This window comes from Pelodiscus sinensis, chromosome 1 (genome assembly GCF_052426305.1).
Source record: "Pelodiscus sinensis isolate ZL-2025 chromosome 1, ASM5242630v1, whole genome shotgun sequence".
Taxonomy (NCBI): Eukaryota; Metazoa; Chordata; order Testudines; family Trionychidae; genus Pelodiscus; species Pelodiscus sinensis.
Genome location: NC_143052.1, coordinates 142,751,926 through 142,778,842, shown reverse-complemented (window position 1 = coordinate 142,778,842; position 26,917 = coordinate 142,751,926). Strand labels below are relative to the sequence as shown.

The 26,917-nt window shown below is 47.6% G+C and overlaps 1 protein-coding gene across 1 annotated transcript; it reads right to left on the bottom strand.

Moving 5' to 3' along the window:
- Positions 1–102: 102 nt before the first annotated feature.
- Positions 103–25,972, bottom strand: LOC102463825 (solute carrier family 25 member 36-like). Its single transcript, XM_075903530.2, has 7 exons — positions 25,737–25,972; positions 4,991–5,167; positions 3,443–3,520; positions 2,879–2,979; positions 1,319–1,385; positions 789–1,072; positions 103–699 (listed from the first exon to the last, which is right to left on the bottom strand). Exons 1-7 carry the CDS (start codon positions 25,847–25,849, stop codon positions 503–505), a joined length of 1,017 nt encoding a protein of 338 aa, XP_075759645.2. The 5' UTR covers positions 25,850–25,972; the 3' UTR covers positions 103–502.
- Between the last annotated feature and the right edge of the window lie 945 nt (positions 25,973–26,917).

Below are 26,917 nucleotides of genomic sequence, written 5' to 3'. Positions count from 1 at the left end.
GCAGCCTGCACAGTGAACCCCTCACCCCCAGCCCCACCCACAGCAATGACTGAAATAAAGGAAAACAAAAATTGAGTTAAGGACCCGAGCAACACTGGGAAATCCTTCTACTATAAATATAAATCTGATTTATTTATCTTCCTTTGTCTCTTTCTCCCCTGAACTCCATACCCTGGGAGCCCCGCTGCACACACTGTAGCTTGTTCACTGACTCCTCAGGGCATCAGACCAGTTACCACTTTTTGGAGGCTGATGCTAGAGGTCACGCAGCCCCCAGTGGAGCTGAAGACTCCACCCAGAACCAGCTCTTTGGCCTGAGAACACTGCATCCTGTCAGCAGATGGGCAGACTGCCACACCCAAGTTCATTACCACGCAGGCCGCCTGCTACAGAGGAAACAGCACTGCCTCGTGGAACAGGAACACATGTCAAGTCAGAAAACTGTGGGTCTCCTGTGCACACCAGCAACCTCAATAAGGGGCTGGGCTGTGTGCTTGTGCAGTCACACTTTGGTGGCCAAGTGGATGATCAGCTCATAGGTAGCCATCATGATAGCTGTGTTGGGGATCTGGCGCATCATCTGGGCCAGGAGTCCTCGGTACAGAGCCAGGGGTCCCTCTTCATGGACCACCAGCCGCAGGGTCTGCACAAAGGAGCGATAGCGGGACCCTTCTTCTCGCAGCCGTGTCCGGATGACCTCTGGGAAAACAAAGGGATGAGATGTTATAGAGCCCTCTGCAGGCCAGGCTCCTCCCAGCAGGCGCGTGGGGGTGGGGGAACCTGCTCACCGTGTGGGTATGCAATGCAAGAGGCACATGTCTTGGAGATGGCAGCAGCTGCCATGAGACCACAGAAATCACGGCAGTTGGGTGCAAATGCAAGGGCTGCGGGGAGGAGTGGCTGCTGCTCCCTCAGCCGTTGTTTCAGGGCCTCGTAGATGACAAAATGGATGACTGTCTCAGAGACTCCAGCGTAGGAGGCACTGATTCCCCGGTAAAATCCCCGCAGCCCCTCCATGCGGTACACTCGCATGGCACACTGTAGGGCATTACTGTGCTTCTCCTCTCTTGCCCTGCAGAGATCAAGGGGGATAAGAATCACGCATGCACACAACTGTGCCACTAGCTCTCAACGCGGATCAACCCTACATCCCCCACTCTGCTAAAACTCAGCCCTTCCTATTCCTGGGTACCCCACAGCTATGTTGGGAAGCTCATTAACATCGTTTACTTTTCCACAGTAGCCTGGCAGCACATGTTCTGTCAGGAGGTCCCAGCCAGCCCCATGCAGTCTGTGTTACACGTGCCTCCTTCCTTACCGGGCTTCCAGCTGCATCCGGGTTTTCACCAGCCAGATGGGATTGGTGAGTGTGGCAGAGGTGACTCCTAGGGAGTGGAAGGGGAAAGCTCAGAGGTCTGCCAGGCACCGGAGAGGGGACACAACAGTGCAGACAGCTTGTGGGGAGTTCGCTCTTTGAATGCTAGTTAATCTGCAGCTCTTATCAATCTGGACCCAGTTCAGGTTCATAGTTAACTGGTTGACCAGTTAAATGGTAAGCCTCACCCTTCATAGGTAAGGCTTACCAGGTCTGCTGCAGGCCAGCCCCCCCACCTACCCAATTTAATCTGTTGACTGGTTAAACTTAATGTTTAATCAGTGAACTAATTAAGTGGGATTTAACATCCCTAGTTCAGGGGTCCTTTGGAGGAGAAGAGCTCTAAGGAGAGGCCTGTTGGGCTCTGCTTTCCCTTACTGGGGCCACCCGTCTGTATCTGGCAATGGTGCAACCACTGCTGGTAGGAGACTGATGCATTGGAATGTACTGGGAGAATGAGGGCTCAGAAAGCCTGCATTACAGTGAGAGACTCCAGGAGCTCAGTCTGGTAAACTAACAAATAGAAGGTTAAGGGGTGACTTGACCACAATGGGGAACAAATATTTAATAATGAGCTCCTTAGTCAGGCACAGAAAGGTCCATCGACTAGAAATGGAAACTAGACAAATTCAGATACCAAGTAAGGTGCACATTATAAATGATCTAAGGCCTGCGTCCTACAGGTCAGAAGAGATCATCACAATGATTATAGCCTCGTTTTGTGCCTGTGCCTGGAACCAGAAAGAGGGAGGCTGAATCTGGAGGGAGCAGCAGGAAGCAATGAGGTCTGCTGAAGGTGGAGGGTCTCATTAGCAAAAGGGAAGACAACAAGAGCAGGAAAGGCAGCAGGACTGCTGAGCTGGTGTGTGCGGGTCTCCTCTAGGGGAGACCTCCTGTAGGGAGTCTTGTTTTCCAAGGCAATCAAAGACCTAGGCCAATGATACTCAGACTGAGGCCTGCAAGCCACAAGTGGCTCTTTAACATGTCTCCTGCAGCTTTTTCCAGCACATAGTATTAAAATAATGCACTTTAATTATTAACCACTTGCAATAAGTTTGCACTATGTCATTAACCAATTGCCATTGATAAAATGCTAAGGTCAGTCATTTTGCTATGAGAAATATATATAAAAAAATATAAAAACTACGTATTTCCTGCCATCCTGTTTAAATATGACTCGGTAGCAGTCTAGCAAATGAAACAATGAAGCCATAGGACTGACTTTTTGGGTAATGCTGATTGCTAATTTGGCTCCTGACCCTGCCTAGAGCAGACACTGAATGGCTGATGGACGTAAGGTGAATTAAGACAGAGGACTGTTTCCTGTTGAGTTTTACTGACTTAGGAAACTACTGAGCAGGATGGGGTGGGAGAAAGCGCATCAGCAGGGCTACTGAAGAAACGAGGTGATTACGTGAATGAGGACAGTCAGAGCAGTGGCATCAGAGAGGGCCCTCAAGCTAAATGGGCCCACTGGCCTAATCCATCATGCAAGAAGCTCACCTGCACAGACTGCCGAGAGCATGTGAACTTTCTTGGACTCGGGTACGAAGACAACATTGAGCTTCTCCTTAGCCCCAGCATAGGCAGCAAAATAGATGGCCCTGGTTGGGGAGAGACGCACACTTGGAGTGACAACTCACCCAAGAGGAGTAGCACTGATGTGAAGACAATGAGAGGCTGGGACCAAGGTCACAGCTGGGGGTGAATAAACAGACTCTGGGATGTGGAGGTAAATTGGGGAAATACTGAAGAGGCGAGCAAGGATGTGGATAAACAGAAAATGAGAGGCCAAGATCCATGTGGAGGAAAGAGCATGAAGGGACTTTGCCTTCACATAACTTACGCCAGACAGACCCTGCACTGAGGATGCCTCAGAACATCCACACCTGACACCAGGTGCCACCCGCAGCCTCACAGGCCATGTAAAGGGGCCTCCATTAAGTGCCCCCATGGACAGTATCTGGGGCCTGGACACAGTGGGGACTGACTGATAAGGACCTTGACGGGTGTGGCTTTGTGAGGCCCTGTTGGAGAGGGGGAATGTCCTCACTACGTGATTCTTACCTGGAGGGGGCAACTCCAACCAGGTTGGGACCCAGGCCTCGGAAGAGGGAGCGGATCCCTTCCTTCTCTAGGATGGCCCTGTGCAAGAAAGGAACAAATCAAATCAAAGGAGGAATGGGACCAGTCTGCCAGTTCACCTGTTCCTCCTGCCCCTCACACTGCTTTCCCTTCCTCTTGGCATCTCTCCTGGCCTCCTTCCTCCTAGCCCCAGAAGCTGCCTCAGGACTCATCTTCACATCAGTGCAGCACCAGCACAGCAGAGCCACTGTTGTGCTGTAGCGAAGATCAGGGGTGGCCAACCTGCGCCTCTGGAGCGGCACACGGCTCTTCAGAAATGAGTGTTGGGCTCCTTGCACAGGCACTGACTCCGGGGCGGGAGCTACAGGCACTACCTTTCAAATTTGCCAGTGGGGGAGGGGGTGCTCACTGCTCAACCCCCAGCTCTGCCCGAGGCCCTACCTCCACTCCGAATCTCCCCCAAGCCTGCTGTCCTCCTGCTCCATTCTCTTTCCCTCCAGAGACTCCTGCATGCTGGGAAACAGGGGCGTGCTGATCAGCAGGGCTGCTGGCAGGCGTGAGGCGCTGGGGACAGAGCTGACAGGGCTGCTGGCATATTACTGTGGCTCTCTGGCAATGTACATTGGTAAATTCCATCTCCTTTTCAAGCTCAGTTTGGCCACCTTGATGAGGATGTTACTATGCCAACAGCAAGAGCTTCTCCAATCTACCTGCATCAATAAAGCTGCTGCTTCTCCCAAGAGAAGCTCTCCCACGGACACAGTGCTGTCTACACCTGGGTCAGGTTGGTATAACTGTTCCTCGGGGTGGCCTTTTCTCACCCCGGAGCAGAGTAGTTATACCATATAGGGCTGTAGCGGTGGTTCTCAACCCATGTGTGCTACTGGCTGCTCAGACCACACAGCAGGGTCCAGGTTCACCCCTTTTCAGCAGATGAACAAATAAATCTGAACACCACCACCCAGATGTTCAGTTTAGTCAGATGCCTCTTCCCCAGGCCACAAACCCTTTCCACCCTCTCTGGGCTGCAGCTTCTCCTGTAGCCCCCTCCTGGACTCAGCAGCTAGTTAAGTGTTGCTGGAGCAGAGCAATAGAGGGGGGCTTCTGCCCACCTTCAGCTGACCCGTCAGCTGATTCAGGCTTATGGGGCTCAGGCTGCGGTGTAGACACTCCAGCTGAGGCTGCAGCCTGAGCTCTGGGACCTTCCCACTTCACAGGGTCCCAAGCACAGAGTCCAGTCCGAAAATGGACATCTAGATTGCAATTAAACAGTTCCGTGAGCCTGAGTCAGGCGACATGGGCCACCCCTGGGTGTGACTGTGGTGCAGACACACCCACAGAGCTGAGAGAGACATGATGTATGAGAAAACACACCCTGTGCCCTGATGCCTCTTCCTCTCTATGGCTTTCATCTCTAAACCCACTTCCACCTCTCACCTGTCTCCCTCGGCGTGCTCAGCTCTGACTCCCCCAGCCCGAACTACTGGGATTGCCAAGTTACACATGCGAGTAACCCTTTCCCCAGCTCACCTCATCAACTGGAGCACGCCAGGAGAGGGGAGGGCTGGACGCACAAGTCCCCCGCTCAGCCCCTGTAGCTGCACTTCAGGGAGGCAGAGAGGCCGCAGGGCCAATGAGGATGACTGCAGACGTGTCTTCACCACTTCCAGGGGACAGGTCAGGATGGCTCCAGCTGTGCCGCCACATCTGGGGAGACAGTGAGAACAGGCTGGAGTGAACAAGGGTCACTCCTCAGGAACTGGAGGCAGCAGTTCAGAGCTTGGCTGTATTGTTTTTCTGATGTCCAGGCCCTCTGGCTTTCCTCACACATGGCCTCTGACTCCAGCACTGATTAACATGCTGGCTCCAACAGCTCCTGGCCAGCCCTGCTGAGGTGTCAGCATTTGAGACAAGCCGAGTCCTAAGTCCATGGAGAGGACTCAAGCTCATGACCTGAGCACCGGAAAACAGTTCTGCTGCCCAAGACTTTCCTGACGGCGTCGGCAGCTGACTTGACAGCCCTGAAGAGGGTATAATCTGCAGGTCCCCAGAGCTGATTCAGTCCTGCATTAACTGAGTGCTCCCCAACTCTCTGAACCTCCTTCACAGGCCTCAGCTTGCCAGGGAGGAACCCTCTTTCGGTGGGCGGCCCATTTACTCCTGGGCGATTGCTGAAACTGTCACCAATGGAGACAGGTAATAACTGCACTTGTCCCATCAGTACTTGGGCTTATACCCATCAAACTCGTTTAACATACAAGCCACAAATTGCCACCAAATGGAAAGCGTTTTGGTCACTATTGGCCTGGGGCCAGACTGGACCTGGTGCCCTAGAAGAGAAAAAGGTCCAGTATTCCATTCTCCAGACAAGCCCCACAACGTAAGGCCAAACTAGAAGAAAAGGAAAACCACAGTTTGTTTGTCTATTCTTGGCCTTTGGCTGAAGGCCTGAGTCTAACATAACCAATCTGGCTGGTTTACAATCCAAAAGATTTATTTTTTTACAGAGAGTAATTCTAGCTGGTGAACCTTGCCTTGAGCAGTGGAGAGTGGGGTAAGGGGACTTGAGGTGCTCAGTTAGTTCTTGAGATGGGATTTTTAAGTCTCTTTCTCTGACTATCTCAACACTTTGCCCTCCACTGTGTGTCACAAAGGACATGGAGGATAAAATTCTGACCAGAGGCCCTGGGGAGAGAGGCACCATGATAGGTATTTGAGGTAACAGTCCAAGAGATGTGACTATTCAATCTGACAATCAGAGAGGAAAAGTTATTCAACAAAGTCAAGATCTGGGTGTGGGGAGTTTCAGGCCTGTTCTAAATGAAGAGTTTAGGTCAAATTTGACCGCATTAGGCTGATTTTCTAATGAGTCCACACCATTAGGCCTTTTCTGTCAACTTTAATGGACACTAAAGTCAATTTTAATACTCCTGCTTTTCTCATAGAAAAACGGTAAGTTCGATCTTGCATCGTCGACTTTAGGGAAGTGCAGCACTGTGAAAAGTCAGTGTTCTTTGTGTCCCACAGTAGCCTGCTGTGACAAACTTTCAACTCTGTTGTTCTCCAGGTGCACAGGAAAAGCCCCGGGAACATGTGAATTTCATTTTGTGTGTGGCAGGTGTGATGAGCAGACCTCTGAGCAGGCAGCACACCTCAGCAGCACACCTGAGCATGAATGCCCAGACTGCAAGAAAGCACCAGCATGGAGTGTGCAGGAGATCCTGGACCTCTTTGTTCTGTGGAGGAGAGGAATCAGATCAGGCAGAACTATGAAGCAGCAAAAGAAACACAGATACTTATGCCCAGATCGCACAGGGCATGTGGAAAAAGGATATGGCAGGGATGCCCAGCAGTGCTGCATGAAAATAAAGGCGCTCAGGCAGGTGTGCTGGAAGACAAAGGAGGCAAACGGATGGTCTGGGTCAGCACCACAAACAAGTCGCTTTTCCGAGCAGCTGCATGTGATTCTAGGGAGGGGACCTGATCAACGTCCCAGGCGAGTCCATGGATTCCCTCTCACGACACTCCACAGGCAGCAGCATAGTGTGGATGGGGAAGAGAATGGTCAGTAGGTGAGCAGAGAATCCATTCTCATCGACAGCCAGGCGCTTTTTATGTATAACTTTGGAGGCAATCCCCTTCTCTCAGGATGTCTCGCTGCTGGGCACTGATGGCGGGGAGGGCACTTCTGGTGAGTTCTCATTTAAAATCAGGGCTACTTAACACACGGCACATGGCCCTTTTGCATGCAGCCCACGGTGCCTTGAGCCACTTCCTGGGCTGCTTGCCTGCCTCACTGCTACCGGCTGGCCACGCAGGGGAGGGGCAGGCGAGAGGCGGTGGAGCCTTCCCACAAGCAGAGCCGCGCAGCATGGCTCTGATAAAAGCTGCGGTTGTGTGTGTTCGGGCAGAGTGTAGCGAAGGGAAGGGGCAGTTGCCCCTGGGCGCCATGCTAGGGGGGTGCTGGGCTGGGGTGGGAGCAGAGCGCACATCCCCATGCATTGCGGCGAGTCAGAAATGCCTGGCGGACCACGTGCAAACTACAATCAAGTCTCCAAGGCAGCCAGGCCAAGCAGCGGGAACGGCCCACTTTAAGGTATGGTTACATGTCCCATATCGCCAGTGCCTGGCTCTGCAGGAGGGGATTTGGTTGGGGGGTGGACTAGGGGTGCCTGGCTCTGGGGGAAGGATGGGTGCATTGGGATAAAGCAGTGGGCTGGGGTGTCTGACTCTGGGGTAGGAGAGGGGCTATTTCAGCAAATATTGTACTGGCAGTTTTTGTTTGATCTGTTAAAATGGTGAAGCCAAAACAAAAAAGTAGTCAATATAATGGTCTTCTGTTGACGTGTGTTTTAGTAGTTAAATTGCTGAACAGTCATTGCTCATTAAAAGTGCTGTCATATGGGTGGAAATCGGGTAAATACTGCATTGTATTAATATCAACAGAACTGACTTAAATGGATCCTGCGTGTTGTGTAGTCTTGCTTTACTCTTTGTATTCATGCCCATCAGTATGAAAGAAGCTATTTGCATATATTTGAATACTTGCATATATTTGCAGCTGAGCTTAAGTTGTGGCCCTCGGCATGTGCTGTGGGTATCATTTGTGGCTCCCGAGGTTTCCAACGTTGAGTAGCCCTGTTTTAAACCATGCTGCAAGTGGGTTACGGCAATTGTGTGTGATCTTTGGTGTCTCCCCAGAACAGTTTAACAACGTGTCTGAAGATGGAGCGAGACTCCTCCCTGCACATCTCTACAAAGCTCTCAAAGAGGAAGGCTTTCATCCTTCTCACAAGGTTTCTGGGGAGGCTGCCTTATTCTGTCCTCCACCAGAGGCCATCGCCTTTCCGCACCAAGCCTGCATCAAGTCATCTGGAATCACTGCAGCACACAAAGCAGCACCAGACCCAGGTTTCTGGCCACAATCAGTCAGCACCTGCTCCCTATCGCTCTGTGTGATTCAGAGAAGACCGACATCGTGCATGGCAACCTGGATGGAGCAGGTTGGAACTGATACCACAGCATTGGAACTGATACCACAGCAGTACACTTCTGTTGCCTCTCCCCCCAAAGCCTTGTTTGAGCCCTGGCTCAGCAACCAAGCCCAGACTCCCTGGCATCTGTTCGAGCCCCTGCCCTTCCGCCACGCCCAGACAACCTCCCACTCCCACCCGCGGGTTCTTGTGAGAAGGGAAAGTTACACTCTCCAGGTCAATGGGAGGTGAAACACACGATCTCCATGGGAGCCCCTGCCCCGCCACCACACCACTGTGCCCTCCCCACTCTTTGCAGGAGCTGCTATTTGCAAGTACTGTGTTGCACATGCTTTCAAAGCAGAAGAAAATAGCAAGCCCCAAATAGGGAAGTAAGAGGTTAACAGGTTACCCAGTAAGCAGGCAGCTTACGGGCTTGCTTACCACGTAACCACATTACTGGCCTGGCTGGCTGGACTCTTCCCACGGCTAGGGATGTTAGATAGCGGGTAACTGAATGGTCGTGTAACCCACATGAAATTTTAGCAGTTAAATGACTATTCGATAGCCCCCAGAGGTGAGGCCGGCAGCCAGCGTGCTCCAGCCCCACTCCCGGGGAGCTCCCTGTTACCCTGAGCTGCTGCCTCTCTATCAGAGATGCGGGAGGTGATCCATGAGGGGAGCCAGTTTTAAAGCACAGGGCAGCAGCAGCCCTGTCAACGGGAGTCTGAACTCCCCATGGACAGAGGCAGGTCCACAGCAGCAGCCCCTGTCCATGGGGAGTTTGAAACTTCACAGACAGAGAAGCAGCAGCCTCCCCCCACACTTTTAAGCCAGATTCTTCCAGCATCAGCTCCTGCCCCCGCCCCCTTCCCCACTGCCCTGTAGGAGGCAGCAAGGGGGGCAGGCGTGTCTGTGGAGCTCGCATGCACAGAGAGCCGTCTTAAAAGTCAGCTCCCCATGGCTTTTGGCTTCTGCCTGCCCCCTGCACCCTCCATGCTGCTGCCTCTCTATCTGAGGTAGCAGCGTGGGGGTGGAGGAAGGGGCAGGCGGATCTGGTACTCGGGGGGGAAGCCAGGTTTTAAGCCATCTCCCCATGGGCATCAGCTCCTGCATCCCACTCCCCCCTCACCCCTGCTACCTGTGATAGAGGCTGCAAGGGGCAGAGGAGGGGGAGAATGCATGTAGTCAACAGGGTAAAACCATAAGCCCAGGCTTAAAAGTTAATCATGTGATCATCTACACATTGAGATCCTTACCCATGGCAGCCCCTGCCACCTCAGGCTGGGGCAGGGCCGGGGGCAGGGCTGGAGGCAAGGTTGGGGCCAGAGCAGCCCTTGCCAGCCGCAGCAAAGCCGGAGCAGCTTCTCCTACAGTCTCATCCTGTTACACTATGGACAGAGTAGAGACTGCTCCCAAGTTAACCGGTTAAATGCTAGGTTTCACATCCCTAGCCCTGACCTGACCCCTACCACACCTGCCACCAAACCCAGTCCAGCTGCTCCCTTAAGAGCTCTGTGGTGTACCTGCTGCATGGTGGGCACTGAAAAGCATAACTTTGGCCTTGTACATAACACATACCTCTTGTCTTGGACAGATTTTTTTTTTTTATGCTAAGCGACTGGGTTCTGAGCTCTACCATGTATTTCCTGTAAAGTCTGCCCTTCACTTTTGGTTATAGCAGGTGCAACAAGCAAGTTCCACAGCCTCCTCTCCCTAGAACACTGGAGGCAGGGGTGTGTGTGGAGGGAGTCAAGGGCAGCCTCACACTCGACCCTCCCCAGAGATGTGTGGCAGAACATAAAGCTGTCATTCTCACACCTGTGCAACAGCTGACCAGGGGGATTGTAATACGCCGCTTTCTCTTCTCCCCGCTCCCGAAACTCCCGCCCTGACCCTTTTCTGTCCCTGCTTCCTTGAGTTAGAACATAAGAACATAAGAACCAGACCAAAGGTCCATCTAGCCCAGTATCCTGTCTGCCGACAGTGGCCAGCACCATGTGCCCCAGAGAGGGTGGACCGAAGACAACGATCAAGAACTTTCGCTTATTAGTTTTAAACCTGCTCCCCATTAATTTCATTTGGTATCTTCTAGTTCTTCTATTTAGGGAACTAATAAATAACTTTTCTTTATCGGCCCTCTCCACACCACTCATGATTTTATATACCTCTATCATATCCCCCCCTCAGTCTCCTCTTTTCTAAACTGAAAAGTCCCAGTCGCTTTAGCCTCTCCTCATATGGGACCCGTTCCAAACCCCTAATCATTTTAGTTGCCCTTTTCTGAACCCTTTCCAAGGCCAAAATATCTTTTTTGAGGTGAGGAGACCACATCTGTACACAGTATTCAAGATGTGGGCGTACCATAGTTTTATACAGGGGCAGTAAGATATTCTGGGTCTTATTTTCTATCCCTTTCCTAATAATTCCTAGCATCCTATTTGCCTTTTTGACCGCCGCTGTACACTGTGTGGAAGTTTTCAGAGAACTGTCCACGATAACTCCAAGATCCCTTTCCTGATTTGTCATAGCCAAATTAGCCCCCATCATACTGTACGTATAGTTGGGGTTATTTTTTCCCAATGTGCATTACTTTACACTTATCCACATTAAATTTCATTTGCCATTTTGTTGCCCAATCACTCAGTTTGGTGAGATCTTTTTGGAGTCCCTCAGTCTGTTTCTGTCTTGACTATCCTAAACAGTTTGGTATCATCCGCAAACTTTACTACCTCACTGCTTACCCCTTTCTCCAGATCATTTATGAATAAGATGAAAAGGATCAGTCCCAGGACTGACCCTTGGGGTATACCACTAGTTACCCCTCTCCAATCTGAAAATTTACCATTTATTTCTACCCTTTGTTTCCTGTCTTTTAACCAGTTCTCAATCCAAGAAAGGACCTTCCCTCTTATCCCATGGCCATGTAATTTACACAAGAGCCTTTGCTGAGGGACCTTGTCAAAGGCTTTCTGAAAATCTAAGTATACTATATCTACTGGATCCCCCTTGTCCGCATGTTTGTTAACCCCTTCAAAGACCTCTAACAGATTAGTAAGACAGGATTTCCCTTTACAGAAACCATATTGACTTTTGTCCAACAAATTATGTTCTTCTACATGCTTCACAATTTTATTCTTTACTATTGTTTCGACTAATTTGCCTGGTACTGAAGTTAGACTTACCGGTCTGTAATTGCCAGGATCACCTCTACAGCCCTTTTTAAATATTGGTGTCACGTTGGCTACCTTCCAGTCATTAGGTACGGAAGCTGATTTAAAGGATAGGTTACAAACCACAGATAATAGCTCAGCAATTTCCCATTTGAGTTTTTAGAACCCTTGGATGAATGCCATCCGGTCCCAGAGATTTGTTAACATTAAGTTTTTCTATTTGTTCCAAAACCTCTTCTAATGACACTTCAATCCGGGACAGTTCCTCAGATTCATCACCCACAAACAACGGTGCAGATTCAGGAATCTCCCCAACATCCTCAGCCGTGAAGACTGAAGCAAAGAAATCATTTAGTTTCTCCGCAATGACTTTATCGTCCTTGATTGCGCCTTTTATAGCTCGATCATCTAGGGGACCCACAGGTTTTTTAGCAGGCTTCCTGCTTCTAATGTACTTAAAAAACATTTTGTTATTTCTTTTTGAGTTTTTGGCTAGCTGTTCCTCAAAATCTTTTTTTGCTTTTCTTATTATATTTTTACACTTGATTTGACAGTGTTTATGTTCTTTTCTATTTATCTCACTAGGATTGGACTTCCACTTCTTAAAAGATACCTTTTGTCCCTCACTGCTTCTTTTACATGGTGGTTAAGCCACGGTGACTCTTTTTTAGGTCTCTTGCTATGTTTTTTAATTTGGGGCATACATTTAAGTTGGGCCTCTATTATGGTGTCTTTAAAAAGTTTCCATGCAGCTTTCTGGGATTTGGCTCTAGTCATTGTGCCTTTTAATTTCTGTTTAATAAACCGCCTCATTTTTGTGTAATTCCCCTTTTTGAAATTAAATGCCAGGGTGCTGGACTGCTGAGGTGTTCTTCCCACCACAGGAATGTTGAATGTTATTATATTATGGTCACTATTCCCAAGCGGTCCTGTAACGGTTATATCCTGGACCTGATCCTGCGCTCCACTCGGACTAAATCGAGAATTGCCTCTCCCCTTGTGGGTTCCTGCCCCAGCCGCTCCAAGAAGCAGTCATTTAAGCCATTGAGAAATTTTCTCTCTGCTTCTCTTCCTGAGGTGACATGTATCCAGTCAATATGGGGGTAATTAAAATCCCCCATTATTACAGAGTTCTTTATTTTGGTAGCCTCTCTAATCTCCCTTAGCATTTCAATGTCAGTATCGCTGTCCTGGTCAGGTGGTTGGTAATATATCCCTACTGCTAATTTCTTATTATTGGAGCATGGAATTACTATCCATAGCGATTCTATTGAACATGTTGATTCACTTAATATTTTTATTTCGTTTGATTCTACATTATCTTTCACATACAGTGCCACTCTGCCACCCAGCCGGCCTGCTCTATCCTTTCTATATATTTTATATCCCAGTATGATTGTGTCCCACAGATTTTCCTCATTCCACCAGGTTTCAGTGATACCTATTATGTCAATCTCCTCATTTAATATGAGGTACTCTAGTTCACCCATCTTATTAGTCAGACTCCTAGCATTTGCATACAAGCACTTTAAAAATTTGCCACTGCTTATTTGTCTGCCCTTCCCTGATGCATTGGATTCCTTTGTATGCGGTTGTTTGTCTGCTCTGGCCCATGGTTTGCCCTCTCCCCTCCTCTCTTTCTGACTACAGCTTAGAGAATCTCTATCAATGGATTCTCCTCTAAGAGAAGTCTCCCTCCGATTTACGTGCATCTCCGCACCAATCAGCTTTCCCCCATCTCTTAGTTTAAAAACTGCTCTACGGCCTTTTTAATGTTTAGTGCCAGCAGTCTGGTTCCACCCTGGTTTAGGTAGAGCCTTCCTGTATAGGCTCCCCCTCTCCCAAAAGAGTCCTCAGTTCCTAATAAGTCTAAACCCCTCTTCCCTACACCATCGTCTCATCCACGCATTGAGACTCTGAAGCTCTGCCTGCCTACCTGGCCCTGCGCGTGGAACTGGAAGCATTTCCGAGAATGCCACCATAGAGGTCCTGGATTTCAGTCTCTTTCCTAGCAGCCTAAATTTGGCCTCCAGGACATCTCTCCTACCTTTCCCTATGTCATTACATGTACCATGACCACCGGCTCCTCCCCAGCACTACACATAAGTCTGTCTAGATGCCTCGAGAGATCCGCAACCTTCGCAGCAGGCAGGCAAGTGACCACACGGTTCTCCCGGTCATCACAAACCCAACTATCTATGTTTCTAACGATCGAATCACCCACTACTAACACCTGCCTCTTCCTAGCTGGCATTCCCTCCCCCTCAGAGGTATCCTCAGTGAGAGAGGATACCGCAACATCCTCTGGGAGGAGGGTCCCAACTACAGGATGATTTCCCTCTGCTCCCATTGAATGCTCTGTTCCCTTGAGACTTTCATCCTCCTTAAGAGCACTGGGGCTCTCCGACTGGAGGTGGGACAGTACTACAGTGTCCCGGAAAGTCTCATCAACATAGTCTCTACCTCCCTTAGCTCTTCCAGCTCAGCCACCCTGGCCTCCAAAGCCCGAACTCGGTCTCTGAGGGTCAGAAGCTCCTTGCAACGGATGCACACATACGCCACCCGCCCACAGGGCAGGTAATCATACATGTTACACTCGACACAATAAACAGGATAGCCCCCACTCTGCTGCTGGGCTTCTGTCTCCATTTTTCTAATGAATAAGTTTAAGTATAAACTGGGATTCTTTTTAAACCTCTGGAATATAGATTATTCTAAGAGTTATGTTTTAAAGAAGGTCAGAAGCCACTAGTGCCCTCTAAACTCCCCCTCTCCAAACTCTCCTGTTAGCTGTTCTTGGTTGCTGAGTCACAGGCTTATATAGCTCTGGTAGCCCCTCTCCGTGACTGAGGCTCAGCCAATTAACAGAGGCTTCTAGATTTCAAACCTTTTAGAAGCTCCTGGAGAACTCCCTCTCCAAACTCTCCTGTTAGCTGTTCCTGGTCGCGCTCCAAAATAAAAATGCATTTTTTCCCTAAATAAAAATGCATTTCTCAACAACAGTATCTTTATTGCTTCTGTTGCTTGGGGAGGGGGTCATACAGGCAAGCATCCTTAATGCAGGAGGCACTTTGTTAAGAGCATCACGCACAACTATCATATTGCCATCTGGCCATTCACAAAGCAGTTTCTCAAAGCCTCTTATTTCCAGTGCCCCTGAAGTGCTCTCCTTATTGCGTTGGTGTCTGGCTGCTCACAATTAGTAGCTAAGTGCTATCCCTCGGCCACCCATCCTAGCATAAAACTTTCCCCCTTACTGTCAGGCATGCTGCACCCAGCAATGGGAATGTTGCTTTCACTGAGGTCTGACCTCGTCAATAAAATGTGAAACCTTCTCTTTAAAGTCCAGAAGCACATTCTACCACCATTCTGCACTTGCTCAGCCTGTAGCTGAACTGCTCCTTTCTGCGGTCCACACAGCCTCTGTATCAATTCATGAGCCATGGGAGCCAGGGATAGGCCAGATCTCCATGGATCACTATTGGCATTTCCACATCTCTGATGGTAATTTTCCAGTCAGGGAAGAAAGTTCCAGCTTGCAGCTTTCTGAAGACACCCAAGTTCCTAAAGATGCATGTGTCACGAATTTTTCCTGACCATCTCACATTGATGTCAGTGAAATGGTCCTTTCCATCAACGCCTGCAATACCATTGAGAACTATCCCTTGTGGTTTAGGCGGTCGGGTGCCAAGGTAAGGATGTGAATTCCATCTATCGGCTCACCAGAGTTAGGGAACCGCAGTGCGGTAAAGCCATTCCCTAGGTCCTGCACATTTCCCAGAGTCACTACCCTTTGTAGCAGAAGGGTATTGATTGCCCTGGCTACTTGAATCCAGCAGCCCCCACTGTAGATTTACCCACTCCAAATTGATTCCCAGCTGACTGATAGATGTCTGGCATGGCAAGTTTCCACAGGGCTATTGCCACTCATTTATTAACTGTCAGAGCGGGTCTCCTTCTGGTACTGCTGTACTTTAGGATGGGGGGGAAAGCAATTCACAAACTTCCATGAAATTGGCCTTATGTATGCAAAAGTTTTGAAGCCACTGCTGATTGTCTATGCGGTCTTGACATAACTATGCGGTCCCACCAGTCCGTGCTTATCTCACAGCACCCGAAATGACATTCCACCATGTCAAGACGATTGAATGCCACCAAAATCTGCAAACTGCTTATCTCAAATGCTTCACAGATTCTTCCTTCTTCCTGTGGGCCCTGCATAGGCTCTGGACATACTGCAGCCTAAAGTGCAAGATGGTTGATTTGACTGCCAGAGTGCTTTGCTGCTGAATGGGTTCCATGCTTACCCTGCTATGGTGTCTGCACGGATAAATCCTGATAACAAAAAGGCACATGTGCAGAAATAAAATCTACCAGAACATCTATACCAAGGAGAGAAGCATGAAGGCAAAAGTTAGGAGAACTAGAATAGGCCTTGGAAGAGAAGCTTAATATTATAGGTATTACTGAAACACAGATGACTTACAAATCAACAAGATACCACACAGAAGTCAAGGGAAATGTGACTTCCAGAAACTTCTGTGACATTTTCTATTTTGCAGCTCCCAGCTGCGGGGGCATGGGACCTTAGCACTCTAAGCTCTGGGCAGGACCTCAGAGCTGCAGCAAGAATGGGTGCTGGTCCAACCACCTTCCTTCTCCGACTTGTCACAGTTATTTTAGTAAAATCAGGGAAAGGTAACAGACTTCTGTGTTTTTTTTTGTTTATTGCCATGACTTGTCCCTTTTATTAAAAATAACCAGGAAAAAAATCTTAGCCTTAATCATAGTAGCTGGCTATGAACTATATGCAAAGGATAGATTAGGTGTAGAAAGGAGGGAGCAGGGCTAGACCCAATAGATTCCACTAAGATAAACTAGTTTGTATGGACCCAAATCTCAAGTTGTAAGAGCACAAATATACAAGCAGAGGGTCACTCACTGCCTGCACATCAAGAAAGGTTTTGAGTGCACAGCGGTGAGGGGGATCACAGGCAACAAAAATATTCCAATTGAACCACTGTCACAACAGGATATGGTTTAGAGATGCAATTTCTAGGTACTGTATAGGGATGTTAAAAGTCGTTTAATCAGGTAACCGTGTAAAATGTTAGCAGTTACAAGCACTACGGGCCTTGCACTATAAAACTTAAATAAGCTTCATACTGCAGGGCAGAATTTAATCAGTAACATTAACCGATAAGTACCAGCTTATCAGTTGCACAGTTAATTGGTTAAACTCTAACATCCCTAGTACTGTAAAGGATTGCTCCTTGCAATAATCAGTGCTGCAGCACACAGGAGGAGAGGCTATTCTTAACTTAGCTGTATATAACACATAGTTTATTCACATAGTAGCTGTAATTGAGTTACTTAGTATTAATGACCGCAATATCATGGACTTCAACATCCTAAGGAGAGGAAAAGTATTAGAACTAGCATAGTGATACTATACTTCAGAAAGGAAGATTTAAAAATACAAGTCAAGATGCTAGTCAAAAAGTACATAAGGTCAAAAGCAAAGAAATTAAAATCCTTAGATGAATTACAGAAGCTGGTTAAGCAATTCTGAGGGAGCCCCAAAACAAATGCAGATCTGTACATTAGTATGGCTAAATAGCAAGACTCAAGAGTAGGGCCCTACCAAATTCTTGGCCATGAAAAACACGTAATGACAGTGAAATCTGATTTCTCCTCTTGAAATCTGGTCTCTAGTGCATTTTTTCCCTATACAGATTTCATGGGAGGAGACCAGCGTTTCTCAAATAGCAGATCCTGACCCAAAAGAGAGAGAGGGAGAGTGTGTGCGTGAGTGAGAGACAGGTGTCACAAAGTTATTATAGGAGGGTTGCAGTATGCCACCCTTACTTCAGCACTGTCATCAGAGCTGGGTGGTTGGAGACTGGCAGCTCTTGGCCAAGCGTCTAGTTCTGAAGGCACGGCCACTGCCAGCAACAGTGCAGAAGTAAGGGTGGCAATACCATACTATACCATGCCTCCCTTATTTCTGTGCTGCTGCCTTCAGAGCTGGATGGCAAGAAAATTGAGGCCACTGAGTGCCCAGCTCTGCAAGCAACAGCACAGCCTTCAGAGCGGGGATCCCAGCCAGTAGCCACTGTTCTCTGGCTGCCTAATTCTGAAGGCACCACCACCACCAGCAGCATCACAAAAGTAAGCGTAGCGGTACTGTAACCCCACACACAACTTTGTGCTCCCTCACCCCAGCCACAACGCCTTTTTGGGGCAGGACCTCTACAATTACAGTGCTGAAATTTCAGATTTAAATAGCAGAAATCATGAATTTTTTTATTTTTAAAACCCATTACTCTGAAATTGACCAAAGTGGACCCTAAATTTGCAAGGGTTCTAGTCAACAGGTTCTCTGAGGGAGCAAAATGCCCCTGGCTGATGGGGTTAAGTATATCAGGAAAAAAAATACTAACAATAGCATAGCTCCAGAACTAAATGGGAATTGTAAAACAGTTCATAATTATGCAGAAAAGGCAGGAGTGGTCAAAAATATTTCTGTTCTGTGTTTGGAAGCAGGATAAGGTACTCTCCTATCGTTAGGATGAGAAATACCTTTCAGTCCTTTAGTAACTAAAGAGGGTGTTAAACTCCATCCACTGGAGACAAGAGTTTAAAAATCAACAGTCCCAGATAGGCAATTATTTTAGGATGCTTGGGTGTGACTTGATTATAGTATCCAGTACCTGGTATTTTCTCCCCATGAAGCTAAAAAGATCTATTTAATTTAGTGGAAAAAGGCCTAACAAGAACCAGTGGCTGGAAGTTAAAGGCAGATGAAAATGCAAATTAGAGCGAAGGTACAAATTGTTAGCAATGAGAAAAACAACAACAACAAAAAAAGCAGTGACCTAGAACTTTAAAGACTAACAGGACGGTTTATGATGTGATGAGCTTTTGTGGGGCAGACCCACTTCTTCAGGTATATGATCTGAAGAATTGGGTCTGCCCCATGAAAGTTCCATCACCTAATAAACCATCTTGTTAGTCTTTAAAATGACCGCTTTTTTGGTTTTACCAAGATCAGACTAACACGGTTACCTCTCTGTTACTTTTTAGCAATGAGAGTGATTACTCCCTGGTATCAACTACCAAAGGAAGTGATGGATTCCCAAACTCATGAGGTCTTTAAATCAAGACTGGATGCCTTACTGGAAGATACAATTTAGTCAGCAAGGGTTGAATACAGAGGCATCTAGGTGTAATGTTATGGTCATTACAATGCAGAGGTCAAATCGGATGATCCAAGGTCCCTTGTTATCTATAAATCAGTTAAGGACATTGTAAAGAGGCAATGTTGTTTCTTTGCATGAGTCTTCAACCACTGAAGGATGTTGGGGAAGATATCTATCCACACCTGCTCTTTTGTGATAAGAGAGCTGTGGCACTGCTAGAGACAAAGAGGAGATGCTGGAATAAACTGGTAGTCACCAGGAGTAGATGGTGAATCTATGAGTTCTGACAAATTTAATAGATTGCAACAAAGAGGCTGAGTTTGTTAACAGGAACATGCAATCTTATTAAAATCAGCTACTGTACTGGAGGGTAGCAACCACTGTACCAATCCCTGAAAATGGTGCTATGAATGACCCTGGAAATTACAGACAGTGAATCTTCTCTGCACCAGGAAAACTGACTGAAATCATCATTAAAAAAACACCATAAAACCTTCAGTGTGAACATAAGCAGGAACAAACCATTGCAGCATCTGCAAAGGAAAATGTATTATAATTCTTTGAATTTATTAATAGCTGATTAAAGAGAAAACTGGTGGATCTAGCTTTCAAAAAGCCTTTACCAAAAGCCCTCACAATAAGTTAATAAAGGAAAGCAAGTAGCATGGGGTGAGAGGTCGGGTTCTGTCACAGAATGTAATTTTTTTTAAAAGAAGTATAAATGGCCAATTTCCATCATGGCAAAAGGTTAAGAATGGTCTGCTTCATTCTACACTAGGACTGATATGAATTTGTTAATGACCTGGAAAGCAGGGATGGGTGAACAGTGAGGTGGTAACATTTGTAAACGATAATTATTTAGATGAGTCAAGACCAGAGAAAACTGTGAGAAACTTCAGAAGGACTTAACCAAGCAAGGTGAATAGACAAAACAAAAATAAATTCAGGCACAACAAATGCAAGACAAAACACACTGCTAGGAATCATATGACTTTATCCTATACCTTACTAGCTTCTCAACTAACTGTAGCCTGGATGTCCTTGTGGTCAATAAAAACCTCTGTTCCATGGGCAGTGGCAATCAAAAAGTCTAAGAAGATGTCACAATGTAGAGGAATGGGATTGAGAATAATAATGGAACTGCTCCAACACTTTACAAAAGCAACGGAATGCCCTGACATAGAACCTCTGGAAGATGACATAGATGAGACAGAGGTTCCTTCTACTCCATTCATCTGAAGAAGTGGGCTGTGCACACAAAAGCTCATGATACCGTCTACATGTTTTATTAGTCTATGAAGTGTTGCAAGGCCATTTGTTGTTTTTTAAGTTTTTCACAGATGAAACAGATAGGCTATAGAAATGGGGAGTGAAAATGGTGCCAAGAATGGAGAGACTTAGGAGGTGAGACTGAAAAGACTATCTTAGAGAGATTAAGAGGGGATTCAATAAAGGTATACTAACAAAGGGAATTAGATGGGCGGGAGGGGGGGGGAGGGGTACTCTTTACTCTCCCAAAGAAAATTGAAAACACTTTTCATCCATGCATAATCACCAGGAGCAGCTTTTGGCAATGAATTCACATTTCAAGAGTTTAATGAGATTCCATATAGAAGCTCACATTTATATGGATGAGAACTCCTATTACATCAGTAAGGATTAAAACCTCCAAAATTCTGGTCCGGGGGAAGAGGGTGAAAACCATGGTATTTCATCACTGCCCCTCTTGGGTTTCCTGCCTCTTCCTCTGAAACTACTGGTACTAGCCACTATCAGAGACAGGGCAGTGGACTAAAACTATTGGCTGGACTCAATCCGGTAGTTCTCATGAGATACAATTACTTACTATAAATTGGATTTCTGGATGTATAATATTTCGCTCTTGCTGGCACTAATTGGAGCATCACAAAACACTCACACCAGAGTATCAGCTACAATTTTGCTCTCTAGCATAAAAGGAAAAAATGAGATACAGAGGTGGAAAGGGACTTGCTCAAGATCACATTACCAGTCACTGACAGACTGGGGATTAGGTCACCCCCCCCCACCCATATATTACCATAGCTGAGAAGCAAAATCTTGATTCTCAACTTACAGACCCCCTTTCGAGCCACCAGTGACTGGATCCCATTCCCTCCTATAATTTAGCCAAGTGCAAGAGCTGCGACACAATTTAAAGAGGAAGATATGCAGGAATTTGTCCTTTATTTTGTTAATCAGAGGGTTTCTTAGGAAACAGCTGAGATGTCCCTGGACTGATTTTACTGAGATGATTCCTCATCTAGCTCATTTCCCAACTTCCCTCAACTTCTGCATTCCCACATTTCCTGTTGAATTCAGGTGGGGGACCTAGGTGGAAAAACTGGCCTACAAACTAAGCAACCTCATTCTCTGTCCATGCTGAGGTTCTATTCTATTCATAGGTGAGGATCCTTTCATAAGTACAGCCATATAAACTTGCCCAAGGCATCACATACATGTCTGATGTGACTGAGCCTGCACTTGAGACTAAAACAGAAGAGCGTGGGTCATGACTGAAGGGCATTGCCAGTAACCAGGGCATGAGGAAGGATAGACTTCTCTACACTGAGCCCTTTAGCAGCTACTCTTGGGAGCCAGAATATATGGAACTGGAATACACTTGGGAGGAAGTGCTACCTCTTGGCTCATGTGCTAGACACCAGGAGAATGAGGGCTAGAGAGATATATGCAGAAAATCTGGGTCTGGCGTGTCCCTGACCCAACCCTTGGCTCCCCTGAGAGGAGAGGTATACAGCAGCAAACACTGAAGGGGAGTAGGAGGAGGGTGCAATGAGAGAGTTGGGGAGACTGGAGACTCATGTTCCCATCTGATCTGGAGAATGGGCAAGGCACATGTCTGGGGGAATACTGAGGAAAGATATATGGGATCTACAGCCCAGAAGTGTGGGAAACCTGGCACTCTGGAGGAGCAGCAGACAAATGCATGAGAAAGTATCACAGAAATGCAGAGCAAGGCAGAGGAATAGACCAGACAAGGGTGAACCCACAAGCAGGACTGGAGTCAGGCATATGGAGCTCAACACAGACAGAAGAGGTCTATGCCAGAGACAGGAAAGGACATGTGGCACTGAGAGGAACTAGCACAGAGATGAAGCAAAATGCAGGACAATGTAGCACTTTAAAGACTAACAAGATGGTTTATTAGATGATGAGCTTTCGTGGGCCAGACCCACTTCCTCAGATCAAATAGTGGAAGAAAGTAGTCACAACCATATATACCAAAGGATACAATTAAAAAAAATGAACAAATATGAAAAGGACAAATCACATTGCAGAACAGAAGGAGGATGCGGGGGGGTGGGAAGGGGGAGGAAGGAAGGTAAGTGTCTGTGAATTGCTGATATTAAAGGTAGGGAGAGTGGGATGTTTGTGAGTTAATGGTATTACAGGTGATAATTGGGGAAACTGTCTTGGTAATGGGTGAGAAAGTTCAAAGTCTTGTTAAGTCCTTTGTGATAAGTGTCGAATTTTAACATAAATGACAGTTCAGAGGATTCCCTTTCAAGTGCAGATGTAAAAGGTCTTTGTAGCAGAATGCAGGTGGCTAAGTCATTTAGAGAGTGTCCTTTCTGGTTAAAGTGGCAAGAAACTGTTTTCTCTTTGTGATCTTGTCTGATATCTGTTTTGTGGGCATTAATCCTTTGGCGAAGTGTCTGAGATGTTTGTCCAATGTACATAGCAGACGGACACTTTCGGCACATGATAGCATAGATTATATTTCTGGATGCGCAGGAATATGTGTTCTTGATCTTATAACTTACTTGGTTAGGTCCAATAATGGTATCAGCAGAATGAATATGTGGACAAAGCTGGCAACGGGGTTTGTTGCAAGGGAAGGTACCAGGGTTGGTATTAGTGTGGTATGTCCTGTGGTGGTTGGTAAGAATCATCTTGAGGTTAGGTGGTTGTCTATAGGAGACTATGGGTCTGTCTCCCAGAGCCTCTTTGAGTATGGTATCCTGTTCCAATATAGGCTGTAGTTTATTGATAATGTGTTGGACAGGTTTTAGTTGGGGGTTGTAGGTGATGACAAGTGGTGTTCTATTGTTGGTTTTCTTGGGTCTGTCTTGAAGTAGATGGTTTCTAGGTATTCGTCTGGCTCTTTCAATTTGCTTTTTTATTTCTCTGGGTGGGTAGTTGAGATTTATAAATGCTTGGTAGAGATCCTGAAGCTTCTGGTCTCTGTCAGTGGGGTTAGAGCAGATGCGGTTGTATCGAAGGGCTTGGCTATAGACGATGGATCGTGTGGTGTGTTCTGGATGGGAGCTGGATGCATGTAGGTAACTGTATGAGTCGGTGGGTTTTCTGTAGAGAGTGGTGTCTAATTTTCCATTGTTGATTTGTACGGTGGTGTCCAGGAAGTGGATCTCTCGTGTAGAATGGTCCAGGCTGAGGTTGATGGTGGGGTGTAGGTTGTTGAAATCTCTGTGGAATATCTCCAGTGTTTCTTGGCCATGTGTCCAGATCATAAAGATGTCATCGATGTACCGTAGGTAGAGGAGGGGTGAAAGGGGACGGGAGTTGAGGAAACGTTGTTCTAGGTCAGCCATAAAGATGTTAGCATACTGTGGGGCCATGCGTGTACCCATGGCTGTGCCGCTGATCTGGAGGTATAAGTTGTTCTCAAACTGGAAATAATTGTGGGTGAGAACAAAGTTACATAGGTCTGCTATCAGGTTGGCAGTAGTGACCTCTGGGATAGTGTTTCTAATTGCTTGTAATCCGTCTTCATGTGGGATGTTGGTATATAGAGCTTCTACATCCATGGTGGCAAGGATGGTATTATTGGGGAGGTTATCGATGTTTTGTAGTTTCCTTAGGAAGTCAGTAGTGTCTCGGAGATAGCTGGGGGTATTGGTTACGAAGGGTTTGAGAAGAGTGTCTACATAGCTGGATAGACCAGTAGTGAGCGTGCCAATACCAGAGATGATGGGACGCCCTACGGTACATCGATGACATCTTTATGATCTGGACACATGGCCAAGAAACACTGGAGATATTCCACAGAGATTTCAACAACCTACACCCCACCATCAACCTCAGCCTGGACCATTCTACACGAGAGATCCACTTCCTGGACACCACCGTACAAATCAACAATGGAAAATTAGACACCACTCTCTACAGAAAACCCACCGACTCATACAGTTACCTACATGCATCCAGCTCCCATCCAGAACACACCACACGATCCATCGTCTATAGCCAAGCCCTTCGATACAACCGCATCTGCTCTAACCCCACTGACAGAGACCAGAAGCTTCAGGATCTCTACCAAGCATTTATAAATCTCAACTACCCACCCAGAGAAATAAAAAAGCAAATTGAAAGAGCCAGACGAATACCTAGAAACCATCTACTTCAAGACAGACCCAAGAAAACCAACAATAGAACACCACTTGTCATCACCTACAACCCCCAACTAAAACCTGTCCAACACATTATCAATAAACTACAGCCTATATTGGAACAGGATACCATACTCAAAGAGGCTCTGGGAGACAGACCCATAGTCTCCTATAGACAACCACCTAACCTCAAGATGATTCTTACCAACCACCACAGGACATACCACACTAATACCAACCCTGGTACCTTCCCTTGCAACAAACCCCGTTGCCAGCTTTGTCCACATATTCATTCTGCTGATACCATTATTGGACCTAACCAAGTAAGTTATAAGATCAAGAACACATATTCCTGCGCATCCAGAAATATAATCTATGCTATCATGTGCCGAAAGTGTCCGTCTGCTATGTACATTGGACAAACATCTCAGACACTTCGCCAAAGGATTAATGCCCACAAAACAGATATCAGACAAGATCACAAAGAGAAAACAGTTTCTTGCCACTTTAACCAGAAAGGACACTCTCTAAATGACTTAGCCACCTGCATTCTGCTACAAAGACCTTTTACATCTGCACTTGAAAGGGAATCCTCTGAACTGTCATTTATGTTAAAATTCGACACTTATCACCAAGGACTTAACAAGACTTTGAACTTTCTCACCCATTACCAAGACAGTTTCCCCAATTATCACCTGTAATACCATTAACTCACAAACATCCCACTCTCCCTACCTTTAATATCAGCAATTCACAGACACTTACCTTCCTTCCTCCCCCTTCCCACCCCCCCGCATCCCCCTTCTGTTCTGCAATGTGATTTGTCCTTTTCATATTTGTTCATTTTTTTTAATTGTATCCTTTGGTATATATGGTTGTGACTACTTTCTTCCACTATTTGATCTGAGGAAGTGGGTCTGGCCCACGAAAGCTCATCATCTAATAAACCATCTTGTTAGTCTTTAAAGTGCTACATAGTCCTGCATTTTGCTTCAACTACCCCAGACTAACACGGCTACATTTCTATCACTATAGCACAGAGATGAAGAGCATGCCCCAGAATGAGGGCTGACAGGCTCAGGGGCACGCAGAAGGCACACTAAGAGCTGCACTGCAAAAGCCCCGCTGAGACAAGGAGAGGATCAAGGAAATGAGGTGACCGATACAGGGATGGACCCCACCCCCACAACTCAACTGATGGGACCATGACACGGCCCACAGCTGTGCAGAAGCAGGCAGGCCCTGCCGGGGAGAGGGGGGGGGAAGATTGAACACCCCAAAGCACAACGACGTCAGCAGCCCGGCCTGCAGCTGCCCGGGTGGTTGTGCTGTTAGGGAGGCAGGGAACCGGGCCTACGCTCCCCGGGGTCCCCTCCCGCATGGGGCTTTGCTCAGGCCGCCGGCAGACACCGCCAGATGCGCGGGCGCCAAACTCACGCCCCGCCCCCCGAGTGCCAGCGCCGCGCGTGCCGCAGCTGGGCCTGCGGCCTGGACCCGGGGGCTCCCCACAGGGTCTGGGGCCCCGCGCGCGCGCTCACCCTCCTGCGAGCAGGTGCAGCAGCGTGCTCCGACAGGGCATCCCCGGCGCGCTCTGCCGCGTGGCCCGCGGCGCGCCTGGCTCCCGCCCCGCCGCGTGGCCCCCGCCTCCCATTGGCCGCCGGGCCGCTCCGCCGTGACGCGCGCGCCGGGGACAGCTTGTCCTTTGCCAGGTGACTGACGTGCGGGACTCGGGAGGGAGCCGCCCCTCGCGTTGCAGCAGCGCCGCCAGCTCGGGCGCCGGGCGGGGCCGGGTTGCAGGCGGCGCGGCTGCGCAGGCGGGGCGGGAGGCCCTGCGGAGGAGTCCCCGGGGCTGGCGTGGGGCGCGTAGCCAGCTCATGGGGAGGGGTGCGCGGGCGGCGGGAGGGGCTGAGGCGCTTATAAAGGGAAGGATCCAGCATGTCTGAAACGCCCTTGTATGGCTTCCCCGCTGCCTTCTCGCTTTCGCCTCCGAGTGAAACGTGCCTGTACCTGTTTTCTGTGTTTCAGTCTAGTCAAAGCTCTGGCGGGAGGACAGAGTGCAAGATACGGGGCTCTCACTTGCTTAGTGACTGGTGATAACATTCTCACACTCTCTGTAGCACCGTCCATCCAAGAACTCTTAAGGATTCAAAAAAGCAATTAATTCGTCACAAATCTCATTATCTTTAATGTCAATGTGGGGAAACTGAGGCACAGAAAAACCCAGCTTGCTTTGTCCACGACCAGGTATATAGCAGGGAAGTGAGGGAGATGGGTACAAAACCCAGGAATCCTAAATTTTGGTCCCCATGCTCAACTAGCTTTAGGAAAAGAAAATATCCACATACACATGTTCAAATCATTGTAATTTATGTCAAGAGTTTTTTTTTCTGGCTCTCAATAATAAAGTTAATGTACAGTTATGTCTGTTCTTTACTAGACCTAAACAGAACAAACACAAATAAGGTGCTGTGCAAGTTCTTGGTTTTTCTTCTTGTTTCTTTTGCTTTTTTTTTGGTCTTTTTTTAAAAAACATTTCCTAGCAAGTCTGCTGCCGTGAAAAGTGTTTGTCACTTTTCAGTCTCCCAGCTAACTACTAAGTAAGTGGCTGTGAAAAGTGAAATTAACAAACATACAAATTTACTCAACCCTGGTAAGCCAGGAAACAAATTAAGCCCTGAACAGGGAAGTGAATGGGGAGGCAGCAGAGACCAGGGAGGAG